This window comes from Carassius gibelio, chromosome B4, assembly GCF_023724105.1.
Source record: "Carassius gibelio isolate Cgi1373 ecotype wild population from Czech Republic chromosome B4, carGib1.2-hapl.c, whole genome shotgun sequence".
Taxonomy (NCBI): domain Eukaryota; kingdom Metazoa; phylum Chordata; class Actinopteri; order Cypriniformes; family Cyprinidae; genus Carassius; species Carassius gibelio.
This window is the reverse complement of record NC_068399.1, coordinates 13,361,808-13,380,147: the sequence shown is the minus strand read 5'-3', so window position 1 is coordinate 13,380,147 and position 18,340 is coordinate 13,361,808. Positions and strand designations below refer to the sequence as shown.

At 36.6% G+C, this 18,340-nt stretch overlaps 1 protein-coding gene across 1 annotated transcript in view; it reads left to right on the top strand.

The window, feature by feature from the left end:
- LOC127956968 (thyrotropin-releasing hormone-degrading ectoenzyme) overlaps positions 1-17,358 on the top strand; it is a 128,844-nt gene extending 111,486 nt beyond the window's left edge. Inside the window, exons 16-19 of the mRNA XM_052555299.1 lie at positions 10,408-10,575; positions 14,325-14,465; positions 14,698-14,779; positions 16,258-17,358. Of these exons, the coding sequence (XP_052411259.1) occupies positions 10,408-10,575; positions 14,325-14,465; positions 14,698-14,779; positions 16,258-16,401 (535 nt within the window). The 3' untranslated portion in view covers positions 16,402-17,358. The remainder of the gene's footprint in view (positions 1-10,407; positions 10,576-14,324; positions 14,466-14,697; positions 14,780-16,257) is intronic.
- The last annotated feature ends 982 nt before the right edge of the window (positions 17,359-18,340 follow it).

Genomic DNA, 18,340 nt, shown 5'->3' with positions numbered 1-18,340 from the left:
ACAGCTTTTATTCAATCCCAGTGTTTCTCCTCACTGGCTTGACACAAAAACGAACATATCGTAAAGTGCCATAATGATGTTTGGGGTTTCAATTAATTGCTGGCAGTTGAGGCAGTTCCTTTTATCGAATTCGTTAAACTCAGAAATTAGTTTGTCTAAATCATGGATTAAATCAGACAGCTCTATGATTCACTAAATTGGCCCAAAGTAGAGTTAACACTTAACTGAATCAGATTGGACTGCTACTAACAGAATGCTTGTTTAATGATGTGTAGTTAAAAATGCTCATTCAAAACAGTTTTCTTTATTTTAATTTTTTTATACCACATTTTAATATACAATGTTGCAAAAAATAGTATATTAATGCATTGTTTGGCCTTTTTTGTAATTTTGTGGATTGCTGTATGAATACAGTCCTGCAGGACACCTACATCAACCTCTGATCTTCAACCTAATGCCGCGTTTCCACCGCAGGAACTTTACCCAGGAACTAGGGACTTTGGCCTGGTACTTGGTGGGTTTCCACCGCAGGGACCTGGATCTAAATAAAGTTCCGGATAAAAAAATGCCCCTCAGAAAGTCCCTGCTGGCAAGGTGGTACTTTTTCAAAGTTGCTAAACATCCTGGCCCCGGTTTCCCGATAACGCTCACTCTTAGCGTGCTAAGAAGACCTCGAAAGATATATCTTACCAAAGTTGTTTATGTTTCTAAGTGTGTACCCCGAAGTGTCCCTTAGGAAGCTTCTTAGCACGCTGCCTCTTACGTCTGACGTTACAACAGCGCTGTCCAAAGTCAGGGTGCTGAATTAGTTGGCATCGATTGCTCATGAATCGATTTTCAACTTCACATGATGGTGTAATACAGCGTTAAGAAAGACAACACGTTCTATGCAAATGAAATATTCCTCAAATTATTATAGTACCATTTATTTTAACATATTTTAAGTTATCAGTAGAATATAGACTATAAATTAAATTATCAAATGGTCAGTAATATGTTCACACCATATGTTGTAACGGTTAGACTAACCGGGTATCCCTCGCTAATCATCCAACATCCTTATCCTGTTGTGCCACTTGTGCCGCTTCTTGACATGGGTTTAACGACTTATAAAAATTATATAATATACTTTTATATTAATGGTAAGGTACTTTACAATCTGAATTGATTGGCAAGCAGCTGCAGTTACTTCTGTTTAATGTGGTATTGATTGCAATTGCTTTATGTTTTAAATAAAAAGCAACCTATCTACAATGAACAGAGAGAGAGAGAGAGAGAGTTAGATACAGAATATGATGGGGAAGCAACGTATGAAAGGGGACCAAGCCTCTAGTCAGATTAAGTTGAAGTTTTTCTGGACATTGCCACCAGGTCGGAGATCACACCCCTGTGGTCCACTATAACCTGCACGTTTATGGCCGCGTCTCCCTTTCGCGATGAGTAGCCTACACCTGATCAATCACTGATGGATTGGCGATAGTAATGAGTGTGCCATCCACCAGGATGTAATCCCCGGCATGGCGCAGAAGGGCGTTGGTGACAGTGTGGACGCACCTCTACACCGAGGTCTTGATTAAGCCGTAGCCTTCTCCCATGACCTCGATGAATCTCTCTGTAGCAAAAAAAAAAAAAAAAACCTTGCGCTTCGGGGCTTAAAGCAAGAATTCGCCACATTAGCCTGGCAAGCGCAGTTCTAAAAAGGTCGAGCAGCTCCATAATGAGTTGTCTTGGGAGGCGAATTTTTTTTGATATAGCCACGTCAGGCAAAATGTCAGAAGTTTTGCCGAATAAAAAAATTGACATGGACTAAACGGCTCCGCGTCCGGCTCCGTCTTTGATTCAGTACAAGGATACGTTGGATCGCTGCCATAGTTGGTCGCTTACTGGACAGCACCATGATTACCCATTTATAGATCTTAGCCATTTAGAGCCAAATTGTTTGCCAGAATTCAATTATCAAAAAGTGATTGCCAATTCGCTTTAATTACATTACGAAAAAGCCTAGGCTAATTACCACCATATTAGTTCTGATACCAAATAAAGTCAACTTCATATATAGGCCTGTATCTATTGCGAACATAATTTATTATTGTTGAGCCACAACATTGTCAACATACCATAGTTTGACTTGTACTTCGCTGCGCTGGTTTCTAAAGACTGCTGTACAGTAGCGTCTTGAGCTCAAACAACGCTAAGAGAGAGCTTACGAATGGTCCAGACCAACCTTACGAAAGTGTGACTTACAGAAGATATACTTAGCATACGAACGTGTCGGGAATCGTGCCATAAGGTTAAGAGAGAGGTTAAGGAATAGGTTAAGAACTACTTAAAGAACGTTTTGGGGAACCGGGCCCTGATTGGTTGAGTTCACGCAGCATTGTTTGAGTTCAACCACCATTTATTCGGATCAATTTCAAAATATTACTGTTATTGTGTCATGAAATGTCATTTTAAAAGTATTTCAGGCAAGAATGTAGTAGTTTAAAACTCAAATCTGTGGTTTATTTAAGACAGTGCCTATTTCAAAATGTGTTTCGCCGATCTCGGAGACATGAGCTCCACGTGATCAGCGGGAGCTTAGTGATTATGTATCCGCCGAGAGCAGCCTCACCTTGGCTAGACCTTTTGATATGTTCCGCTGGCTCTGATGTCTCTTTAGTGGTTAAACATAAAATATAATTTGTTTTGGGTAAATCTAACAGGTTATCATTAGTCTGTATTCAATTTATCTATTTGTTAAAATGAAAATAAAAAAGGCAAGTTTATATAAAATTTCAGTTTCACTGTAATGGCTGTGTATATACACATATCCCTGAACTAAGTACATTGCTGCAGCTGTTATTATGTTTAAATGAAAACGAAAGGAGGCAGTGGTATTTGATATCCTATTTCGTTTTATTGTAAATATACAGAGAGGAAAATTGCAGTAGCCACGGTCAGCTGACTGAAGTTATCAAGTACGCTGCTGTTTGCAGAATTACCGGATTTGCGTAGTCGCGGACATCACACTCCCAAGTCAAATGCATGTCTGAAGTCTGAACTATGTCTGAAGGATGCACGTCCAAAATCAGCGTACTTTGTATTGAGAATGGCGCGCAGACCTACGTCACCAGTTTATTTGCCTAATCTTCCCGGTACTTTACACAACGGTGGAAACGCAGAAAGCAACAGGTCTGGGGTGAAAAAAGTTCCTGGGGAAAAAAAGTTCCTGTTACAAATGTTCCAGGTAATTTCGGTGGAAACACAGCATAAGTAAAAGTGCATGTAAAATTCTAAATACAGCAGTGACAGCCAGAGTTGTCCTTTTTGATTTGGTCAAACACAAGTAATATTTTTATGATAATATCGAATCACAGCGCTGGATGGAGTGTGGACACTTTGAGGTCTGATCAATATGTTCTGCTCATCAACCCCTGCCAAGATTCATACTGTAGGAGCTTTATTCCAAGTGTCCATGGCAACACACATTTATTCATCTAATTTGTTTTCCTTGCTTCCCACAGCAATGTTCACATTCTTGTATCCAGTATCACACTGTCAAACACAACATTCAACCGGCAGGGACTAATGACCATAATGGAGAATAAACAGGATTGTGGGTGTGTGTTTGTGTATCTGAAAAACGGCTTTATCCGGCACAAGATATTGTGTTTGCCCACTTTTTAGGAAATCATTTTTTGTGCTTAAGCCAAATAGTTGGCTGCATGCCTACAAACACATGAGAGACTAGAGACTATACACACACACACACACACACACACACTAAACACACTAAACTGCAAATTGGCAACCTCAAACATACTGGAAATTTGTTTGCTGGCTTCTTTAATATCATGCCCTGAAATCGACAGCTAGACCTTAAATACACACACAGATGCTTTATGACACATTAAATGTGTTACATATTGACCTTGGCTTCATATAATGTGCATTTAATGACTTCTGAGGCCTCTAACATGACTCTAATAAAAGCGGGCTGCTCAATTTAAAAGCTTTTTGGCCTAATATTCCTGCTTTTAACACACTCAGTTGGATTCAGCCAGTGTTTGACCTGCTCAGTCAAAGATTTTCCAATCTTTTGGCCTGAAACTGCTCAATTGCTCTGACAGTGGCTCTGTAATTATTACCCCGTGGAGTCCAGTGTGAGGTTTCTGATCGTGTCTGAACAGTCTGGAAGTCTCTTTACTGAACACAATCTCTCCTGCTAGATCTATCACCATGTGGACAGGTTAGTGTAATCTACTGCCAGAGAGTTAGACCTCGTGAAAACACTCATATTTTAGATGTTTTTTCAACATTTAAGGCATTAAGCAGATACTTTTAACTAATTAAAAAAAATTGTGTTTCTTGTGTATGAAGTCAACAGATGGCAAGAAATTCTGTGGATCCACTGATTTTATGTTATTGTTAGTCTTATCCTTTCGATTCTTATTATTTTGTATTATGACATAACTGCTGTTAATTGTGCCTCTTACCTGACTGCAGAAGTCTGGATTTTCCAGATGTGTCCTTTACTTCAAAAATGACCTCCAGTCCTACTGGGACAATAAAAATAATCTGTTCAGTTTGATATTCAGGGATGAGCACATCATAAAAGAGGAATGTGTTTGACCTTTATGTCTTTTTATGGTTTAGGTAATGATAATGTCACAGCAGCGTTCATGAGCTGCAAAGACAAGCTTCAGATCACTACAAAATGCTGACAAATCCTCCCCATGTCCTCCTCATTTATTCATTATAAACAAGATACCACAGACTAAAAAAAAAAAAGAAAACTGAAATTAAAGTCAGACACCTCTGTTAAGGCAAACTGCTGTTAAGTGTAGTTTTTGTCTGTTTGGAAAAAGTCTCACACAATGTGAAATACTCAAATAACTTTTTACATTGTTTTAAAACAAACAGACAGAATTTTTACAAAATCTCATCACAGCAGTCTATAAAAATATTTTGCTTCCACAAAGCCAAATTATAGGGCACACAAAGCGTTTAAAATCAGTTTACAATATCAGAAGTAAAAACTAGATTTATGGCTCATGTCATCTCCCATCTTCGTTCTAATAATACCTGAAAATAATATATTCCAGAATCATGGCAGCAAACAGAATGTCACAAATATTATTCTTTAACTGTGTTTCTGAATTTACTTATCATTTCTGTCAGTGGCATGAACAAGACATCACTTTCACAGGTGTGGAAATTTCAGTCTATATGCTCCAATTGGTTTTGACATGATTTCATATTTTACTGGAGGTGCCGTTTTCTGTATTGTTACACGGAAAAATCCCAGAGGCTCCGACGGCTCATCCAGAATCAGCAGGTCTTTATTTCACTTTGTTTGAGCAAATCAAAAGTTCAGTCACTGTATCTCTGCGTCTCCTCCAGAGGTTTAATGTTATTTCTTATTCCTGTACGAATATTACATGCATCACCTCGCAGCCTGAGATGCATTTGTCTCTGTGTAGCTCTACTGTAGACGGTTATTCTTTTCTGAGATTTATAACCAGATGATATCAAGGGTCCACAGAGCGCTTTTACTTATGACCGATATATTGCTAGACTATTTTTTTTTTAGAAATCAAAACAAGAATTATGTGTGAAGAGATCATGTGACCCTTGAAGGCGATGCAAACATAGTCCTTCGCTCTGCTCATTCTGTCAAATATTCTATAAGCCTAAAATGAAATTTCGAACCACTCTCTATCCCATCATGAGTACTTCAATGGTCAATGACAATTGGAAAAGAAAGATCGAGCAATCACCAATAAAGAAAAAAATTAAAGATTCCACCATCTCCCGAGAGGACCTCGACAGCGCCGTTGAACAACAGAGTACTCTGGATTCGGTTGTGGCCTCAACAGTAAGAGATGCGATGGACTCTGTACTGACCACAGCATTGTGTGACCTACATGGACATACAAGCAACCAACCATTCTGTTAAAGACCTAAGAGCAGAGCTTGAAAAGTTAGCTAGTGTGATGATTCCGTTCAGGTTCAGCTGCAGGTGAGGATAGGAGGGCAGTTGCGAACTTGAGGAAACAGCTAGAAGAACTAACAAATAGAATGATGGACATTGAGGAAAGAAGCCGTAGAAACAGCGTGCGACTGGTGGGGTTGCCAGAGGGGGGCAGAGGGCTCTGGCGCAGCCAGCTTTCTCAGAGCTAATCTTTCCAAGTGGATTCTTGCACTGAAACAACGTGACATCGAGATTTATCGTACTCATCATGTTTATGGCGAAAGTAAAAGTAACTCTGATCGGCTGCATGCTCTTATCTTTTGTATACTAAATTGGCAAGACAGGTCAGTGATCCTGAAAGGTGCACGGCAGGCGCGCCCAGTTAAAGTACATGCAGAAAAATGTCACGCTACTATTTTTTCATAATTACTCATTCATATGATTTGGTATATAGAGTACATATCTGCATTTATATGTAATTAACAGGATATAATTGCCTTTGTTTTTCTTAATTTACTAGATACAATTCTGGGATTTATGAATATACAGTGCATGTTCTAAATATTTTATCATTAAATGAAAATGTGGAATTAGAACAATTTGCTGTGCACTGATACAAGAGACGCATCTAAAACAATCTGACATGGCACATTTCCAGAACAAGTATTATAAATTGGCACCCTTCTCCTGCGCTCGTAATAAAACTCAGGTGGTGCTTATCTTAGTTAACAGGAAGTTACAGCTACGTTTCGGTCACACGACCCTCATCAGGAGTATACAAATGTTCAAATTCATCTCTGTTAAGATAAACACATGACCAATTAACAGAGCTCCATCTGCAAATAATTAAGCTAATTGGGAATACATAATTAGCACCACATCATAAACAGTTACAAATTATTATAGTTACAACAACCAAGATCCCCCTATAGGTTAACAAAATCATTATAAAAAAAAAAAAAAAAAAACACATAATCAACACATCGTCATCAAACAGCATCAAATTGTAATTCTAAACAGTTATAACAATCAGTCAGGCTCCATAGTCACTCATACTCATCGTGAATACATATTAGAAACAACACCTCATTCAAAACAATTGCATGACTATAACATTACATTAAATAATGCTTCATCATTCATACCCATAGGTGATAAAGTTTGAAGGGTGTAAATCCAAAACAGTTCGCGTCACTGTAGAAGTAATTCAATGTCTCCACCTCTAGGTGGCAAAGTTACTTTCTCAAACCCACAAAAGTGTAAAGAGGTTACATCGTGATTCAAAGTTAAAAAGTGTGCCGCAACTGGAAAATTTAGACTTTTCTTCTGATCGAACTCTTATATTCACTAATCCTTTGTTTCAATTGACGTGACGTTTTTCCCACATAGCCTATACCACAAGGACAACGGATCAAATACACAACATGAGTGGAAACACAAGTAATCACAGATTTGATGCTATATTTTTTGCCATTTCTAGGATGACGAAAAAATTATGTTTTAAAAGTATTATTACACTGAGCACAATTTCCACAACGATAATTGCCCTTCTGTATATGACTAAGTAAACCCTGAGATGCACGAGGGCTAACGCTCTGAAAACGAGTATGTACCAAGCTCCATAAATAAAAAAGTAGTGGTCAAACTACCATTTTTTTTTTCAAATATTGGCATCAGCTAATACGTTATTCTGCTTGGCCGGTGTGTTAGACATTTATTTTGACATCGATGAGAGCGGCAGCGCCTGAGCGCACACAGTGCCCACTTTCTCTTTCTTTTTCTAGTTCTGTCTAATACGGTTAGAAGTCTGTCTGTACAAAGGGATTAATGTTTACAAAAAAAAAATACTACAATGATTGCTTTTATATTATTAGTAATAGAAAGGCAAACATTGTTATACTTTCTCATTTGCCATCAGCATTAGGCAAATATGTATTTATATCATTTAAACAAATCTTTGAATGACTAATGAACATTTAATTTCACAAACTTTGCAAACTTAGCCGAATCCAGCTGTGAGATCTTGTGAATTGTGCATTTTTATCCTGCATGATCGGTTTTTGTGTGACGGTCGGTCTATGTGAATGAATGCTTTCAATTTTAAACTTGTGATTTAAAGTTATTCTGCGGTTTATGCATGTGCCCACTGTCATATTCATGTCATTTTCACTGTATGCAAAATGAGTAAATGAGTACCCTGGCTTTATTTGAAAAATGATTCCCAATGCACACAAACTTCCCAAAATACTGAGTGCCCTGTTGGTTACAGTGTTCACTTCCCTTTTAATTATATGTTTATTAAATATTTATGTATTTGTGAAAATACTTTGTCATCTAAAGTGTAAGTATGGTTATTTTACACTTTTAAGTTTTTAATCTATTGTCAAATTATTTCAAATTAAAAATAATAATAATAATTATTATTATTATTGTTATATCGGCTTAATATTGGCTATCGGCTCCCCTGCTTTAAAAAAAAAAAAAAATAATAATAATATTTTGGTAAAAAAAATCTATATTGGTCGACCACCACTAAAAAGCCTACAAAAAGGTAAATTGGCGGGTCTAGACGGTCTTCCTCCTGAATTATATTTAGAAATCTGGGAGTTAGTAAAGACACTCATGCTTATCTAATTTAATTTTGGAATTGAGCATGGTGTCTTTTATAAAGGATCAAAACACAATGCTGATATCTTTACTTCTTTAAAAATCCGTTAGACTGCTCCAGCTACATACTAATATCACTTTCCCCAGGTGATCTAAAGGTTTACACTAAACCTATTACCTTTAGAATTATATGTGGGCTTATATGTTTTGGCTTCACTGAACATTTCATTTCTATGATTAAGATTTTATACAATTCACCTATATGTCATCAGTCTTGACTGGCAATATTATTTCTCCCCCGTTCCTTCTACAACAGGGAACGAGGCAGGTATGTCCACTTTCCTCCATATTGTTTTGTTTATCTCTTGAACCACTAGCACAAGCCATTGGGAAATCTGAATTAGCATCAATTAAGATTCGTGATCACAATCATATTATTTCATTGTATGCAGATGACATTATTTTGTATTAGATCACTTTGATATTTCAGTTTCTGAGATAATTAAGGAATTTGATAATTTTTGTGGTTTATCGGGTTACAAGATAAGCTGTGTTACTGGTCGTTCCAACTTAAGGCTTTTCATAATTGTGTTGAACCTCAATCTTAAGGTTCATGGAGAGTGACTGAAGCTGACAAGGTTAAACCAAACAGACTTCAAGATATTTTATTTGCTGGCACAGGGAAAAAATGTGATAATTTCAAATCTGGCCCGGTTATGGCTAATTCTATTAGAATCTGGAAAACGGTTGAATGTCTGATGGGAGGACGCTTCAAATTTTGTAACAGTGCACCGTTATGGAAAAATCTCTTTTTTTTTATGTGGAAATCGTCCATTTGCCCAACCATCTTGGACTTTTTTAGGCATAAACACTTACGTTCTGCCCTCAAGGCCTATGGAGTTCCTTGGGCATCTCCTATTTCCTCTCAACATATGCAAGATTGGGTTGCACCATCTTCTGGCAGCATCTTCTTGAGTGTTCTATTGTCAGTAATCTGTGGACACATGTAAACTTTGTTTTATCCTCTTTACTACAAACTAATTACATGGTTAAGCCAGGTTTCTGTGTTCTTAATGATGATTCTGGCTTCTGCATAAGCTCAATAAAAAAAAAGGAAAAAAAAAAAAAGAATGCTGTTTGCTTGTTTTACAGCTCCAAAAAAGACAATAATACATTACACTGCACATGTGTGGGAAAATGTATTGGATTCACAGTCTTCTTAAAATAGTGGCCTGTGAATTTACAACAGAACAAATTAATAAGGCCAAACCTAGTACTATTGATGTTTGGCAGTGTTTTTTTTTTTTTTTTTCAATACTAGATTATATAAAAGAATCTCTCTCTCTCTCTCTCTCTCTCTCTCTCTCTCACTCTCGCTCTCTTATTAGAATATGTAAATTGATTATATGTCTGTTGTTGTTGTTTTTACGTTTTATCCTGAATGGATGTTATGTTATTTGTTATATGTAAAAAAAAAAAATGAACAAATAAAAAGTTGAACGCATACAAGAAAAAAAAAAAAAAAAAAAAGATGTGTGAACACAGTTTAATCTAATGGCGTGTGAATCTGACGTAACCCTCAGTAACCATTAAATGAACAGACTTGGTCACAGTGAGAAATGCTAATCACCTGCACTTTTCAGTGTGCATACATGCTAATCAGTGTATCACCATTTTCACTATTTCCATGGACTCTGAAAGTAGATCTTTGAATTGATGTAAAAAGAAAATAGTAAACAGTAAAAAGAGATTTTGGCTCCGTCAATACAGTTATTAATGTTATATACAAGTATTTAAATGCTAACATTATTTGTGAATTGACCTTGTGGCTCCACTCTGTCCCGCAGGATTCCCCCCAATGTGCGGGACATTGTGTACTGCACAGGTGTTTCTCTGATGGATGAGGATGTGTGGGAGTTTATCTGGATGAAGTTTCACTCCTCTACAGCCATTTCTGAGAAGAAGGTTCTTCTGGAGGCCTTGACCTGCAGTGACAACATCTTCCTGCTCAACAGGTCAGTCGATATTTTTATACCTCATTAACAAAGACATGATAAAGCAAAGAAATTCAAATAACAAACCACAGTAGCATGACATGTTTATCAATCAGTCTTAGCTAAAAGCTTCTTTTTAGCTTGGAATATATGTACCATCCACCAGCCTCTTCATTCACTTTGTTAAGAATTTGGTGGGCTTTCTGTCGTTTTATTGATAGCAAGAAGTGTCTATTATAACTTACTAGATAGTTTGCAATCTACTGTACCTCAATCCCATTCAATCCTATCCTCCACGTCATGTCACTCACACCAGCAGAGCTGCACTCACTCCACTGATGGTGCAGTAAAGACAATGGCTGCCGTAGGAGCTTTTCCCACGTTGTCTTAAATCCTCTCCCAACTCAATAGCAGGATGAGGACGGTGACGGATTACACCCTGTCCAGAGTAGACGAGGATCTCAGAGCCCACACATATTCTGAAGCAGATTCACTGCGGCTTCGACATCTCCATTTATTCTGTTGCATTTGGTCGTTGTTTTATGGATGCACTGAGAGAAAGAAACATTCCCATATAAAGAGACCCATCATGACCCCTCTCTGCAGTGAGTGCTCAGCACTCAACAGGCTGATTCCTGTGGGACAGATTCAGTGTGAGTCTGTTGAGAGGGATGTGGTTTTCCTCACTAGAGGATGAAGATAAATAGCACCACACTTAGTAAGCACACATCTCAGTGTTCTACATCCATGCATTTTCATCTTCATGTTTAGATACTATTCATCATATTACAGTCAGCAAGGAAGCTATTCATTTTTTTCTATAGTGGTAATTACCTTCCTTGAAGGTAAAATCAATGAGTTATTTTTCTCACTTTCAGTGATCCATGACTCGGCTGTGACACACAGTACACCTAGATACAACATCTGCAGTGATGCAGCTGAAACATGAATACAAAATCCATCATTCTCACACAATACCATCTTTTGGAAGGCCATCCAGCTTCTGATTTTGGATTGTCCAGTAATACTGTGTTTCAGGATAAACATTCACTTCAACCAATCGGATTCTGTTTAGATTCTAGAGATAGACTTAAGGTTGACATTGAAGCTTAAACTGTAATGAACCCTTCCCTTTTTAGCAGTAGTTATTAGCAGTGTTCAAGTTCAAGGTGAGGTTTATTGTCCTTCCACTACATGTGTGGACATACAGTGGAAATAAATGTTGTGTCTCGCAGGACCACGATGCTACATAAATTAACACAATATAAACATACAACACTAGACGTAAGAACCATTTTTTAGACCTACATAAGTAACTATATGAGATCAACCTAATTAGAGCTGCTAGGCCAGGGATTCTCAGTTGGAAGGTACACTGTCCTAAAGAATTTAGTTCCTATCTTGATCAAATTACCTACCTCTAACTTTATAGTATTCTAAAAGACCTTTATTGTATTTGTTCAGGGTGGCTTTGGTTAGAATCTGAGCTAATCTCTGCAGGAAGGTAGACCTCAAAGGTCAGAGTTGAGAACCCCTATATAAGATCATCTTGACTGATAGTTTGGATCTGGTTAAAGTGGACAACCATTTTCCAAAACATAAACTTGCATTAAAGAAAATAAAAAAACAACAAAATAAAACAACAAAAAAATATAATTCCCCACAACACAAAACTGTTATTTCCGTAAGTCTGAATATTAGTAAATGATGTGGCATGCAGTAGTGAAGTGGTGGTGTTGAAAGTGCCAGACATCATTGCCAGACCCCACCCATCCCTCCCACAGTGCCAGAAAAGCACATGAGTTAGCAACACTTGCTAATAAATATGTGCTAATTAGAAACTGGCACTTAGTCCTACAGTGCATGGCATTAGTGTAATGTGATAGCTATATCTACGTGTGAAGACCTGTAACTAAATTTTTATCAGTTTATAGAAAAACTGCAGCTGTTGACTGTCCTCTGAGAGTTTTTAACTCTGTTTATATCTGGAGTTCTGCAAGTTCAATTAATTCCCACCAAATGAAGGGTATACATCACTATTCAGTGTGCTGGTAGCACCTTATGAGTCATTGTTGCCTAGAGAGGATTTGGTGTTGCTTTATAAGCTTAAAATATCTCTCATAACTTTGATTTGTTTTAGAGTCACACAGGATATGTGAAATATTTGCAGCCTTCAGGCATTCACCTTTGCTCTAGTGTCGAATTAAAAGAGTAGAGAAGACCTCTAGCAGCAGTTCAATTGATTTCAGACACACTTAAATTTCACACAGCATGCTCAAGCAAATGCCCACTGCCCCAGATGCATGAGCCGTGTGCATGTGAGAGTGTGTTTGCGAAATTTAATCTATCCTGTGTTTGGAGTGAGCTAGTAAATGCGCTTCAATGAAGGATGGGGTGTATGGAGTCTGTGTTTAGTATTAATTTCTATAGCATGAAGTAAATTGCATCTACCACCTCTGTTTGCACTTCTTTCAATGATGTATGTTGTGAACCAGTGGGCCGAAAATAATTCCTCTCTACTACAGGAATGTGTGTATGTGTTTCAGATGATCGCACTTCCGCACTGACTATTTACCTACATATATTCCTACAGCCTTAGAGACTGAAATCTCAGTAAAAAGGGAAAAAAATAATACTGTAATCATTTCCTGTACATTCATCACTCTAGAAATGTAAGTTCAGGTCAAGTGTACATTCTTTATACTTAAAACTGTAATATGCTAGTATGCTAATCTGAATATGCTAATCCTTACATCTGCTTTATCAGTGATGCAAAAAGCCATGCTATGCAGACAGTGTCACAATTATACATGCTAGAAATCAGTTACACAAGTCCAAAATCAGAATTTCTAAGTGTGAACTTTTAAAAAAAGGATTCGAGAATGAGCGCAGCAAAAGAAACTTATCTCAAAGCTTGTTCGCACTTGTCCTTAGAGAAAGCTGGTGATGTCACTTTTGCGAGCTGCGAAGCTGCTGTCCGCACACAGATGTGAGCTTTGTCACAGTAGCAATAATCTCCAGGGAGTTCATAAAAAAAGCTTGTTACAAGTGACTCTGCTACACAAGCCCAGAAGTGCGGTTCAACTGATATAAGAGTTTAAAGAACAAAGAAGCAATTATCCCACATGTTTTTTGCAAATTGAAACGTGTGCTTCGTGGTCGTGTCTTAATGTGAATCATCTCATTTCCTATTTCTTCCTTTTTCATCTACTTGACATTTCGCACCAATTTGAAGTGAATAGGTCTATCTGCATTCGATTTGGGCTTTTCAGGTTAATTACATTTTGAAGATGCTGACTCACAGTCTTGAAAATGTATTTGAATAATTGTGTTTCGCAAGGCCTGTCAGCTGCTGTATTTGCTGAAAATGGCGAAGAATAATGTGTTTTGTATTTCTGATTTACTCAACCTTAAAACTAGCATAGAAAAATTTATTAGAAGGACTTAATTACTACAGACACGAACATGTTCATGATAATACCCATATTAGTCAAATAGCCTTTAATAAGTTTTGTAGTCATACCAAGTTCTTCGAAGCATAAGAGTCCAACTTATAAAGTATATAATTTATTTTCAGTTTATTGATACTGTTTCTGCTAAGCTCCACTCGCTTTGTTTGATTAACATTCCATAGGACTGAATTGGAGTGTTTCTGAAGTTTTAAAGTCCATATCATGGCCATACCACCAATTCATTTTAAATAATTCAGGGTCCCTTGTCAATTATTCCTAATGTATAGTTTATCTCCCATTTATTTCTGATGACCACAGGCTCCTGAATCTGTCACTCACCTCTGACCTGGTGCCGGATCAGGACGTGATCGATGTAATCATACATGTGGGCCGCAATCCCCTTGGAAGACATTTAGCATGGAGATATTTTCGCGAGAAGTGGGACATATTGAATTCCAGGTGAATGTGGCTTTATTCATCTCTGCTTATCAGTGTTTTTAACCTTACTCTCTCAGTTCCTGAAACAAATTTCACATTCGCACTTTCATAAGATATTTATTGGTGAATGTTATTTTTTGTCTTGTTTGTGTTTGGAGGGCCGAGAGCAATAATGTCTATTGGTGTTTGTTTGCTTCTGGTTTCATTAGAGCAGTGCTCCAGTGTTTTTAATAACAGTGTCTCTCATTGGCAGGTATGGAGAGGCCTTATTTATGAACTCAAAATTAATTAGCGGCGTGACAGAGTTTCTCAACACTGAGGCCGAGCTGAATGAGGTGAGGCTGAACTTTTACATCTTCCTGAGGCTTGTACAACTCTAATCAAACTAAAACAGTAATGCATTATTGACAAATCTTCATGGAGCGTTAATACCTCCAAGCATACTTAGGTCAGCAAGTTATTGAGATGGAGAAAATGAATAAAAGTAAACTCTGAATACTGCAAAATTGTGCTCTGGACCATTTCGTTGGGTTATTTCCTCATTGTAGCTGCTTAACCTTATTACAGGAAATGAAACGTATATTCACTTATTCAAATTCATTCAGCTTCAGTCCCAGAGGACACAGACTGCTGATGCTTCTCACTGCAGCACAGTTATTTCTCATCCAGCTGACTTCGCCTTCCACAATTTATCATTCATACAGAGATAATATGACCCCCCTCAGTGTTTTCTTAAACAGGACATTAGCATACTGTCACTGACAATCAGCTACTGCAAGAGAACTTCATCCACAGATTCGTGAACAATCAGAGATATGTTTAAACCTTAATGCATACCTCAGGTCTTTAGTGACATGGGACGTCATTCTATCATATTTAATTTTTTTTAACTTTTGTAGTATTCCTCAATCTATCAATTATAAACAATATAACAAGAAAAAAGACGCAAAGACATCAAACGAAAGAATACCATCAGCAAAGATTATACTGGTTTGAATGGCTTTACTGCAGAGCAATAAATGTATGTAATGAAATATAAATGTAACTGTCATTTGATGTTGGATGTGGTGAATAAGCTGACATGAATCAAAATATTAGCTTGGAAGTAATTGAAAATGATTGTTTTGAGAATACACTCATATGTATTCTGAATGTACTGTGGAAGTGTTCTTAAAACATCAAGAGGGATTATTGCTATTGCATCAGTTAGAGATCCATATGTGCTGGATAGATAGGTCCAAGTTACAAAAGACCCAAATATGTAGTAATAATTGGCAAAGAATACATGCATTTAAGGGTCAACGCTGTGTGTTTGAAATGAGCATTTCATTTTATTTTAAAAGTTTCAATGAACAAACAGCAATTTTGAAATAGTTTGGGAGCAATAGAGAAGCTTTAATCCTGAATCCCTGTGCACATTAATTCATTAATTAGACCTCATGACCTCAGGAATTGGGAATCGGTTTTGTAACATGTTATTTAGTAAATGGAGATTTTTGATGAGATTTTTATGCCCTTAACTGATGTTAGAAATTGTTTTTGACAGACACCCATGTGTCCTTTCCTTTCAATAAAACAACAACAACACTGATAATTCTGTTTACTTCAAATGCATTCCCACACCTCATTATCATAAACATCGTTATCTGATGAATTACATGTCAGGAATTTGCATGTAAATGCATCGTATATTCTGATGCCGTTTAACTATCAGAGATGAAGGTGCCCATTACATGCATAAACACACAAGATTTGATACATCAAAACACAATACAATGAAAATGTTAATGAAAATTGTTTATTCTCTCCTCAGCTGAAAGAGTTCATCCTGACCAGCGGGGGAGAGTCGGCACCTGCATTCGCTCGAGCCGTTGAGATCGTTCAAGCGAATGTAAAATGGCACATCCTGTTCCAGCAACAGTTTTACCGATGGCTGCGGAAAGCTCCTGATGGTTAAAGCAACATTAAGCATTGAGCGGTCTATTAGCATGGAAACTCATGGCCAGTGACGTAGGGAGATATAAGTGAAAAAAAAAGAAAAAGAAAAAAAAACTATTTTGGACTAGAAGATTCAGCAAAATTGAGCTTTTATTTCCCTACTGTTTTTGAAACAACCAGGCTCTCACAGACCAGGATGAAATGAATGGCTGAAAAACACCGAAGGAATCGGAAAATGCATGATGGCATATGTCAGTAGCGGAAGATGATTTACATTCCATTTCCCCATCGTATTTTGCATGAAAGTCATTTCCCTCTTGTCGTCATTCTGTTTGCTGAAGTTTGACCTTTTCTGAGTCCTGAGAATATCGGATTTGCTTTGAAGACCAGATGACGGTACAAAGAGATTGCTCTTCGGTATATATAAACACAATTTAGATTAAGCACAAAGACGTGACAATCAGTGTTTTGATTGGAACCCTACGAGGAGGACAAAGAGGAGAAGTATTCATGTAGCCTTTTCTCTCTCCAAAGCCATAAAGAGGAGCAGACTGAATTTTATCTCTTGTACAGATGGTGTTTATTGTTTGATGGATTGACAGCACTCAATGGTCATCAGAAGACAGAATCTTTTGGAAGGTTTTCTGCTGGTCCTGGCTGGAGCGGCGATGGTTTAACCAGCAGGTGTCTTGGATCATTTGCATTCTCATAGTGTAACTCTTCGCTCTCCAGTTTTGGAGGGTTTGTCCTTGAATATGGTATGTTTGTTTGAGTGGAAAAATAGTGTGTCAATATTTTCATTTATGATTTATTGATAAGCTGGAAGGAGGTCAATGCAGTGGTGAGATGTTATCTTGCTGTGGATAATGTGAGCTTTTGAAATGGTTGTCATGGAGACCAATTATAACGGTTTTCATAGTTTTATCTTTCTTCTTCTTTCAGTTGTTTTATATATATATATATATATATATATATATATATATATATATATATATATATATATATATATGGACATGAATGGTTAAATGTGCAGTGTTGAAAATGTAGTGGTTGACCAATATGCGGGTTTCTGTATGCTTGATTTGTTTTTAAGAATGTTAAAAAAAATATCAGTTAAGCAAGACAACTTTACTTTAATGCTTTTCAAAGGATATATCTTGAATTCTATTTATTTTTCTTACTCAGATTGTTTCCTTAGTTTTTTAAACATTTGTCTGTGCAGTTTTGCATCTGAGGTAAATTGATTTTGATTTAAGGATGCCTGAAGACCATAATAGGTATGATAAATGTAATGATGGCAAAACAGATATAGAAATTTGCTAAAAAAAGGACAAGGGCAAACTATATTTACTCATTACATACATATATATATATATATATATATATATATATATATATATATATATATATATATATATATATATATATATATATATATATATATATATATATATATAAATCTATCAACAATCATAACGAGTATTAACACATTTTAATTGGCCAATCAAATCAGCTAATCTGGAAAATGGCCATTATCAGCCAGTTGGTCATCTTAGTCGATATATTGGTCCATCACTACTGTATATGACTCTCAGGCTTGGGCAAAATTCAGAATTTAAGAATTTTAAGACATTAAAGGAGTTTCATTAGACAGACAAAGGTTTGCGACAGAATCTGAATCATTACATCATTAATTTAAACGAATCATCCCTATTTATTCCCTCAGATATTTACTCAGTTGATTACGATGACTTATACCTGTATGATTATTAGGACTTAAGTAAATTATTTTTCTAAATTAAGTTCAATACTTTTAACATGATATAATATTAATATATCGATCATATTTTAAACTAATTTCAAAAAGCCTCCTTTTGGAATTTGTATTAATTCTGTGAATATTTTTTTTCTGCACTGGAATATGTGAAATATATTATAAGCTACATAATTATAATATA